Here is a 10,463-nt window from a genome sequence, read left to right as displayed (position 1 = left end):
GTATCATGAAAACTGTAATATAACTATTCGAACTTTATATATCTATTGCTCACTAATTCACTAGATATCAATCTAGCTGCCTAGTTTCATTTCCTTAAAGTTTCTTCTCAATTTCTCTTTTCAACTTCTTTTTTACTCTCGGCTTCTTAGACTCCTTTCTATTTTCCCTTCCTTTTTCTATTTTTCTTCACTCTTGGCTTCTCTGTTTTCTTTTATTTCTTTTCTTCTTTTCTTTTTCTTTCTTTCTCCCAATTTCTTTTTCTTCTCTCTGTTTTGCTTTTGATTTTGGCTTCTCCAAAAATATGAAAAATGAAGTAGCGTCCATTGTATTTAAACCTATATATATAGAGATCGAACGCGAAAGACACATTTGTAGCCACTCATTTATGAGTTGATGAAGTCTCACTTCCTAAAATCCCAAAATATCCAATACTCTCGCAAACTTAAAAAATAAAAATTATTGCTGTCACCACACATTTTCTTCGCCGTCTAGAAAATGCGTGTTACTACTAAATTAGCCCAATTAATGCCCATCGAAAAGGCCATTAATTTAGCCAGCAATTTTGTCAAAATTTCAACAATTGAAGAAACAATGATCACAAACAGAACAGGTGAATTTTGAAGTTGAGCAAATCTTGAGATACATACAACAAAGTCTTGAAACTTTAGTCTTCACAATTTGAGCACGCACTAAATATTAACCATCCATCTGCAGAGCAAGTATAGAACAAAGCTTGTTAGCTTCTTGCGCGAACTGAACAAAGCTTTTTTTTTTGAATTTTTTAAAGTCATTTATGTTCGATGCCATCTTTTTCTTCGCTGGCGTCTTCATTGGCATCCCTCTCTTAGCTGGCATCTGCCTCGTCTGTAGTTTGCTGTGCCTATATATCCAACCAATAAATTGGGCATTAAATACGAATGATGAATAAAATGATTAAAAAAAAAAACAAACAGAGAAAATTAAAATATAACACATATATGTTGAAAGAGAAATTTTGATTTTAGGATAGATCAATTAGCTATCACAAACGAAAACATGAACCAACTATGTATAGAGTCAATTAACTAAAGTTCTCAAGAGTTGACCTGTGCTCCAGAATTCTTGGAATCATCTATCTCCTTCTGAATTTAGACGAAGCTTGGGACAATTATTAACATCTACAGACTTGGCACATGGAAATGGGATCTGATAACCCGCAGGCCAAATGTTGGTGAGGTTTAGTAAATCTCTCAGTTCCAACCTCCCAAGTTCATTCATAACAATTTCATTGTAATCCGTGACGTCTGCTCCATCTTTATGCCAGAATACTTCTTCTAATTTATCATTACCTATCATGCATAGGCGCGACAGTTTTTGAAGACTTGGAGCTACGCTGATATGAAATAGATGCTTTAGTTTGGGGCAAAAACCGACAGTGATGCTTCTGAGTTTTGAGAAACATACAGGTTGGAGATGCTCCTCATCCTCATCCTCAGCAATGATTTGCTCTAATTCCCAGCAAAAATAAATTTCCAGCTTCTCCAATTGCAACAGATTACGAGCAAGTGTTGATGAGAAGAGACGTCTCAGCACAGTGCACCCGTCCACTTTTAAACATGTAAGACTTTGCAGGCTAAAATTATGCATGGGACCTACAGGTTGGAGATGCTCCTCATCCTCATCCTCATCCTCAGCAATGATTTGCTCTAATTCCGGACAATTATAAATCTCCAAATGCTCCAATTGCAACAGATTTCGAGCAAGTGTTGATGAGAAGAGACGTCTCAGCATAGTGCACCCCTTACAGTAAATCTGGTAAGATTTTGCAGGCTAAAATTATGCGTAGGACCTTCATGGTATAATACTTGCAGTTCTCGAAGGTTTTCCAACCACAACGTCTTCAAACATGGGAATAGTTTGTTTTCTTGTCCCGCAGCGATAATAACTTCCACTTGAAATACCACTTGTACTCCAAGTTCTCCAATAGACAATGTTTCCAAATTTTTTAAGCCATGCTTCAACAGAGCGTCAATTGTGTCATGCAAATGGAAGCATTTGCCTACTCTTAGGATTCTTAATTTCTGAGACAAATAAATAAATAACTTGATGTAATTAAAATTTGTTAGCAGCTAGGATTGTCAAATTGACAATTAAGCGACAAACACTAAAAAAATTCCTATAAAAATATAATACTACATATGTAAACTTATAAAATAATTATACTTTGTGAAAGTAACGAATTTATGAAAAATAAAAAGAAATTTGTTGAAAGAGATAATGTGAAGTGATATTGCAGTGGCATCGGTTTGTTTGAGAAAAAATAGTATTTTATTTCTATGGTTAAATTAACTAATGAATTGAATTTGACTAATAATATATACTCTTTACAAGTGATTGCATCCAGTTTTTTAATAAAGTAAAACGAGATATGACTTTTATTTGAAGAATGAATTTTAGGCCCTAAAACAAAGAAATTTGCTTAAGATACTGGATCATTATTATTGTCATCATCACCATTACCACCATCACCACTACTACCACCATCACTTTCATCTCAACACGGCCAAATGCAAGGTGATATGAATGACTGATTACACCATCACCACTACTACCACCATCACTTTCATCTCAACACGGCCAAATGCAAGGTGATATGAATGACTGATTACAAAAGTTATCGATAAACTATCATTTTGAATAAAATTAAAGGAAAAAAAAGAATAAAACATAAACACAAACAAACATACCTCTCCAAGATACTGCAAATTGGCTTCAAGTTCAATACTGTTGACGGTCAATTTAGGACAGCTGCTTAGGTCTAACTCCTCCAATGCCGGCCAAGTTGAATAATAATTTTCTGAACCGAAGCTCATGAGTTCGGGGATATCTTCAAATCTTAATTTTCTCAACAAAGGGAGCTCGAGTATTGTATTTCCATCTACTGCACTTATTTCCCCTTCATTATGATCAAATTTTGCTTTGATGATACATTCCAGTCTCTCACACTCCCTCACTTCCAGAGTTTTAAGCTGCACCAAACTTCGAGCTTGTGACAACGTGAAGATATATGTCAAATTGTTGCACCGTGACACACTTAATTCTGTAAGAGATTGGAGGCTGATCACATGTTGGGCGGGCGCCTTCCATATCCACTTCAGTTCTTGTAATTCTGACATATATAACCTTGCTAATCTTGAGAGCATCACAGGATTCCCACTCTTTCCATGCGGCGACTTAGAGGCATCCATTATGCATTCTAAATCTTCGCAATAGTTGACGTCAAGAGAAGTCAACTCATTTAATCCCCTTCCATCTATGCTTGGCACAATATTATGACAACCTCTTACCCTATTTAGATAAAGATTTTCCAATTCTGGATACAATGCTGAAAAAATAACTAGTGTTGCCTTATGGTCATTCTCAATGCATAACCACCTTGTCCCTCTATAAATTACAAAACCATTGCCGTCAACTTTATCGATGTGATACCTTTGTAATTTCGGAAATGAAAAGTCTTTTGGAAGATGTACAACGGATCCGTCGGGTTGGGAGTCCGACTCAGCATACCTGGCGTAACTTTCTTCTGAACTCATCCCTTCAACCGCCCAATTTTTTATCAGACCATAAAATTCTTCTAATTGAGGGAATTTTTTTATCGTGATGGGAGAAATAAAACTAGTATCAATATGTAGAAGTTTCAATCTACTAAGTTCATCCCACGATTCTTCAGGAATTTCAATGGCAGACCGCTGGAGACAGAGAATTTGAAGTCTTTTCAACTTTCCAAGGAAAGACGCGTCACTCACCTCACATCGAATCAACTGCAGAACCTGGAGGTTGGTGAGGATCTGAAGCGATTTAAGTGAAAGAACTCCACGTATTATATTAACAACTTTCAGTGCTGGCATTTCTTTGAAAAAATGTTCTGGAACTTCCAATTTGTAGTCATAGACAGCATTGTGCAATCGCAAAATATGAAGATTAGCAAATGCCAAACCATTAGGAAGCTCTTCTTTTTTATTTCCCACGAAAGAGATTCCTCTGCATTGTTCCCGGCCTTTTTCTATTGCCCGTTCCGCCAATCCAATGCCAACTTTACTAGTAAAAAATTTCTTCTCCACTGAGCCTATCCATAAGGCTACATCGCGAACTACGTCATGCATTTTCACAAATCCGTCATCATCAGTGTCTAACAGCAATGAAGAATCTTTGAGTCCTTTAATCGTTCCACGCAGCAGGCTTCTGGCTTTTTCGATTGACTCAGCTTGATACCAAACCAACCCCACTCCGTATCCAAGCAAATCCTCCAAATCTATCTTATAATCTTCTGGAAACAGCGAACACAACAAGAAGCATGACCTGGAATCCTCACCATTCAAATAATCATAACTAAATTTGAGACAACCGTAAACGCCCTGAGAATCCTTATCAATACCTTCTATCTTATGGAGTCTTGCATTTTGTAGTTTATCTAGTGCTACATTCCATTCATCAGCGGTTCTTCCTCTTAGTGCATTTCCAACAGCTTTAATAGCTAAAGGCAGCCCCTTACATTCATCAGCAACTCGTTTTGAAACATCAATCAAGGTTGTATCAGCAACATCAATGCCAGCATGCTTTCTTAGTAAATCCAATCCTTCATATTGCCTTAGAACACCTAGTTGGATCTGCGTGTCACAACCCATGCGATCACAAACTGGCTGCAGCCGAGTGGTTAGAAGGATTTTGCAACAATTGTCACTATCACCAACAGGAATACCTACTTTTTCCAAGTCGAGTTCATTCCAGACATCATCAAGAATTATGAGCATCTTGCGGCTCTTACTCTCAGAGAACATCATGCGCAATCGGCGTGCTCTATCTTTTTCATATTTCTCCGTTAATTCCCAACCCAACGACTTTACTAGCTCACTTTGAACATTTATTATGTTTTGATCCTGAGATACAGTGGCTATCCCCACCTCATCGAAAACATTTTCTTCCCGAAGTTGATTGCCCACAAAGTTCGCCAAAGTCGTCTTTCCGACACCACCAATCCCATACAATCCCATTATCTTCGTGTTGTCTCCTTTCAGTGCTTTAATGATCTGATTGCAAGCCGATTTTGTAGTCCCGAAAGACATGAAATGTCTTGGTATAGGCAATTCTTTGTCTGATGGAAGAGGTTTAGGACGGGCAACTGTGCTGAATTTGCTGCGGTCTTGTAGCAGATCGGACAGCTTGCTAGTCTTTTTTGATGCTTTTCTACCCAGCCAATAGCGGGAACCCCAATTAGGACACCATCCGTTAAGACAGCTCTTCTTTTCATCTACTATTGCTTTCAAATTTCGAACATCTGCTATTTCTTTCTCAACATCCTCCAACCACTTCTCTACATTTTTATCGATTACAATAGCGCGGTGTATTTGTCGTTCTTGTTCTACTCTTTCATTGATGCCATCTTTTTCCTCCTTCAAATTAGTTTCTTTATTCTCAAGTTCTTTAACAATGTTGTTGAAACAGAACAGATAGCGAGTTTGGTTTATGGTTGCGTCCCCCAATAATTCTGCAAACTTTGATCCAGCACATGATAAAATATCCATGCTATTTATCTGCAATTAACAAAGTTGATCTCAGTACGCTATAAATCACAGGATCGAACGATAATGTTTAATTACTTTTTTCTGAACGTTTAATTACTTTCTTCTATTCTGCGAATGCACGTTTATTAACGCTAGCTTTGATCAATAAGAGCAAAATACAAACGCCGGGCTTTAAGTAGCCTTTAGCTACAAACAGAAGAGAAGAAATAAGGTAAACGTGATATATGGTGGATTATATTGAAATTAGATTGCTTTAGAAAATTTTAAAGAAAAATATCAAGCATCAAATTTAATAGAATTTAGATAAGCCTAAGAGTTCATTGTGCCCCAAAAAGGAGCGGGTTCGAATCTTGGATGAGGTAAAGAGTTTAAAAAGAAATGAATTGTAGCTTTATCTAACCCTTACCTTTTTTAAAAAAAAAAAAAATTTGAGCTCGTTGTGAATTGCAAGTGAAGACAGGCAGTTTCATGTGGAAATATGCTAAAGTGATGAAAAAAGAGTAATAGAGATTAGAAGACCGCAACAACCTATTCTAATCCGCAACAACTTATGCACGCGCACTCATGAAAAAATTTGAAGGATTTCCAGATTATTACCCCCTTTTTTCTTTAATCAATATTTTAATAATATAATACCATAATTGTCAAATAATATCCTAATATTTTTTTTCTTCAAGTATTCAAGATACTCACCTATTGGACAATTAATTTAATCATTTGTTAAATTGTTTATTACTCTATCCTACTATATATCCAATGGGTATAAATGACACCTTATTTGGGATGGTAAAGATTGTGGCAAATTAAATAATTTGTATAAGGATAATTTGAGGTTTGTATAATTTATATGAAGATAATCTGCAAAATATGTCAATTTTAAAAGAGCGATATTAGTAATGATAAATTTATCAATTTTTTTAATAAAGATTTTGTTTAAAAATTGGCCAACTGGGTTTCATGAGGAAAATAGAGGAGCATGAACGGCGCCACTTTTAATTTTTATAGTTGTTGTACAAATGAAATTCAAAAGATGTATTAAATGGATCAATTTGAAATCGCAGGAGAGCATAATGGACTCATGTTCGGACTTGAGATTGAAAGGCTAAGGGGCCAGACGGCCTGTAGGAAAATTAATTTTATTTTTAAAGTATGGTCAACAGTAATGACTTGGAGGTGATTCCTATTAATCAACCATCTTTGACTTAAGAATTAATACAAATAAATGGCAAAAATAATATAATGAAAATTAATCAACCATTGGAAGTAAGACACATATCAAATTAAGAGTTTATGAAACAATAATATCGCATACCTTCTTCGTTATATATCCTCAATCACTGCTGAAAGCTCCAGTTAGAGAGTCGCAAGAGTTCGGAGAAAATTAAAAACTTCATCTAGCAACATAAATAAACATCAGATCAAAACAACATCGCATATATCTAGCTATTTAACATCATATATAAGTTCATGTTCACTATCAAATCTTTCATTGGCGGAGAAAAAAGGGATTGAAATAACACTGTAAGCGATATAGGAAGCAAAAGTAACATACCGAAATGAGAGCAGCAGCTCACAGATCTGGTGATTTCCGAGAGCAAGAAAAATGAATGAGCTTTGGTAGCAAGGTCCGAGTAATGTTTCACAAGTTGCCATTGACTTGGTGGCTTCACTTTTCTTTTCTTTTCTTTTTAAATCTACATCAGTGAGAATTGAAAGTGGAGGGTGAAAAGGTACACATACCTTATCATCTATGATGAGGGGACAATTTGTAAACTCATTTAAAATAAAAAGTTCAAAAAATTAAAAAAGAAACTTTGTGTCCAACGGCTTGTATTTGGGGCATCTTCGGGGTTGTTGAGAGAATGAGTTTAAATATAAGATTTTCATTTTTTTAATTATATGTTTCTCTTTAAAATGAATTTAAATATCATTCTTATTAAAAAATAGATTGAAAAATGAGCCTTTCATGATTTCGTCCCTTAGCTAGATCAGCCATAGCCCATAGATTGAAACAAGTATTGTGCTTGAATGTTATTTTGAAGTTTGACTAATGATTTTGGCCGAATGAATGTGCTGCATCTCTCTAACTTCGTTCGTCAATTCTTATTCTGGTAGTTATATACAAAATTCCAAAAGTAAAAATTGATTTGTGAAAAATGAGCAATTTTTTAATATTAAAATTGAAAAGGAAAGTGGTGGAATAGTGGGTGCTCTCTGAAATGATGAAAGTGGTGTATAATTTATTATATAAATTATAAAAGCAATCACTTCGTTAATGTAAATAAATGAGCGATTGCAAAAGTAAAATTTGTAATAATGTATCTTTCCCGTGAGCCCCATTGAGTGTGTTGTCAAATAATATTTTTATATTATCAAATTTTTATTAAATTAATTATTCTTGTTCGTTGTTGTTAGGATTTAGTCTTATTGTGAAATTTAATCTAATAATTAATAATTTTATTTGATTTGAAACAGATATGAAAAAAAAATTTAAAAAGAAACCACAGCTCCCATCTCCTTTAGAGGGAACTAGTGATGGTTCATATGAAGTCAATTTACAAAATTTGCTTGATGACCTTAGCTTGTGACCTTGTATTGATAGTTATAATTGTAATATTCGAGATCAAGTTCGAAGAACATACTTACAAAGGGGCCCTTTTCAACCTAAGGGGCACAATTTTAAATTTGAGAAATTTAGAAATCAACAACGACGATTTGTTTCGGATTGGTTCAAAGAATTTGGTTCTTAGCTGGAATATAGTATAAAAGAAGAGTCTGCATATTGTCTTTTTTGTTTTCTTTTCAAAGAAGATAATGGTGATCAAGCAGGCAGTGATACTTTTACTGGGAAAGGATTTAAAAATTAGAAAAAAAAATTAAAGATTCATGAAGGATGTGTCAATAGTGCCCATAACTGAGCTAGGCAAAAATGTGAATGGTTGATGAATCAGAAACAACATATTGCAACATTTTTTGAAAGAAAATCCTAGAAAACTCAAAGTGAATATGAAACTCGCTTGAATATTGTTGTTGATTGTATTCGATTTCCTTTAAATCAAGGGCTAGCATTTCGTGGACATGATGAGTCTGATGGTTCAAGCAACAGAGGGAATTTTCTTGAGCTTTTACACTTCCTTGCTGATCATAATGAAGATATTCATGCTGTTACTTTCAAAAATACTCCTCTAAATCTGCAAATGACATCTACAAAGATCCAAAAAGACATTGTAAGTTGTGTTGCAACTGAAACTACTAATGTTATTATTAGAGAGATGGATGGTGCATTATTTTATGTTCTAATTAATGAGTCTCCTGATATATCTACAAAAGAGCAAATGGCTATTGTATTACGTTATGTGGATAAGAATGGATATGTGGTTGAACGTTTTGTAGGCATTGAACATGTTTCTAGCACTAAAGCTGCCTCACTTAAAGAATCTCTTGATAATATGTTTTCAAGGTTTGGATTGAGTTTGTCAATGTTACGTGGGCAAGGTTATGATGGCGCAAGTAATCTGCAGGGTGAGTTTAATGGTTTGAAAATGCTCATTTTAGAGGAGAATGAATCTGCTTATAATGTTCACTGTTTTGCTCATCAACTGCAGTTGGCTCTTATTTCCGTGGCAAAAAAGCATGAGGATGTTAATTCTTTATTCAATTTAGTTTCAATGCTAGTTAATGTGGTTGGAGTGTCAGCTAAACGTTGTGACATTCTACATAAGATACATGCTCTTGCAGTTATTGAAGCATTAGGTAAAGGCGAGCTTTCAAGTGGACAAGGTTTGAATCAAGAGATTACTTTAAAGCGTCCTGCTGATACACGCTGGTCTTCTCATTATGGTACGTTAATGAGCATAATTTCTATGTTTCCATTTGTGGTTAATGTGCTTGAGATAATTGAAGTTGAAGGAAATTATGAACAAAAATTTCATGCTAAAATGCTATTGAAGTTGATGCAATCATTTGATTTTGTATTTTGTTTATTCTTAATGAAAAATATTCTTGGCTATGCAAATGAGTTGTCACAAGCACTACAAAAGAAAGATCAAGATATTTTGAATGCTGTAAAATTGGTTGAAGTTTATAGGCATAACCTTTAGAAGTTGAGAGATAGTGGATGGGATTCTTTATTTGGTCAAGTTTCTACTTTCTGTAGCAAGCATGATATCGATGTTTTAGCTATGGGTGATTTGTTTTTAATTCCAGGGCGATCACGCCGTAAAGCTCGAGAGATCACAAATTTACATCGGTATCAAGTTGAGTTATTTTATGCTGTCTTAGACATGCAACTTCAAGAGCTAAATAATCGATTCAATGAGTCAAATACTGAGTTGCTTATTTGTTTGGCTTATCTATGTCCAAATGATTTGTTTGCAGCTTTTGACAAGGAAAAATTACTGCGACTTGCTGAATTTTATCCTAAAGATTTTTCTGCAATAGATCTTATAGCACTTGAGATGCAACTTGATGTATACATTACGAATTTACGATCTAGTGCAGAATTTTCAGAATTGAAAGGGATTTGTGAACTTGTAAGGACAATAGTTAAGACTAAAAAGGACAAGGTGTACCCGTTAGTTTACTAATTGGTTACATTGGCTTTAATTCTACTTGTAGCTGCTGCCACTGTAGAAAGAGTATTTTCAGCCATGAATTTTGTGAAGAATCGACTTCGAAACCAAATGGGTGATCAATGACTGAATGATAACTTAGTTGTATACATAGAAAAAGATGTATTTGCTTGTATTAACAATGAAGATATTATTCGACGTTTTCAAAATATGAAAACACGTCGAGATCAGTTGAAGAAGTTTAAAAAATGATTATGTCAATAAAATTAAATATTTTACTTATTATTTTTTCAATTGATTTTTATTATCTTATCGAATTTTTTTTTATCA

At 34.6% G+C, this 10,463-nt stretch overlaps 2 protein-coding genes and 1 long non-coding RNA gene across 3 annotated transcripts; 1 reads left to right on the top strand and 2 right to left on the bottom strand.

Moving 5' to 3' along the window:
* Positions 1 to 367: 367 nt before the first annotated feature.
* On the bottom strand, positions 368 to 5,567 carry LOC112096130 (putative disease resistance protein At1g63350). The gene is given in 4 exon segments (XM_024179053.1): positions 368 to 881; positions 1,087 to 1,794; positions 1,797 to 2,061; positions 2,728 to 5,567. Coding segments are annotated over 3 exon segments (3,786 nt in total). The 5' UTR covers positions 5,563 to 5,567; the 3' UTR covers positions 368 to 881; positions 1,087 to 1,108.
* Positions 5,568 to 5,705: 138 nt separating this feature from the next.
* On the bottom strand, positions 5,706 to 7,246 carry LOC112096131. The gene is made up of 3 exons (XR_002904267.1): positions 7,115 to 7,246; positions 6,875 to 6,956; positions 5,706 to 5,748 (listed from the first exon to the last, which is right to left on the bottom strand). It is a non-coding gene; the product is annotated as an uncharacterized LOC112096131 (long non-coding RNA).
* A 1,130-nt stretch (positions 7,247 to 8,376) lies between these two features.
* Positions 8,377 to 10,259, top strand: LOC18034290 (zinc finger MYM-type protein 1). Its single transcript, XM_024179739.1, has 4 exons — positions 8,377 to 8,394; positions 8,553 to 9,402; positions 9,769 to 10,031; positions 10,149 to 10,259. Exons 1-4 carry the CDS (start codon positions 8,377 to 8,379, stop codon positions 10,257 to 10,259), a joined length of 1,242 nt encoding a protein of 413 aa, XP_024035507.1.
* The last annotated feature ends 204 nt before the right edge of the window (positions 10,260 to 10,463 follow it).

This window comes from Citrus clementina, unplaced genomic scaffold, assembly GCF_000493195.1.
Source record: "Citrus clementina cultivar Clemenules unplaced genomic scaffold, Citrus_clementina_v1.0 scaffold_8, whole genome shotgun sequence".
NCBI classification, from domain to species: Eukaryota; Viridiplantae; Streptophyta; class Magnoliopsida; order Sapindales; family Rutaceae; genus Citrus; species Citrus x clementina.
This window is presented reverse-complemented; position numbering and strand designations above follow the sequence as displayed.

Bases quoted from the DNA above. Each gene is read 5' to 3' on its own strand.
- LOC18034290 (XM_024179739.1), top strand. The intron at 9,403-9,768 runs GTACGTTAATGA...TTTTAATTCCAG, and splicing joins ACGCTGGTCTTCTCATTATG to GGCGATCACGCCGTAAAGCT. The intron at 10,032-10,148 runs GTATACATTACG...TTAGTTTACTAA, and splicing joins CACTTGAGATGCAACTTGAT to TTGGTTACATTGGCTTTAAT.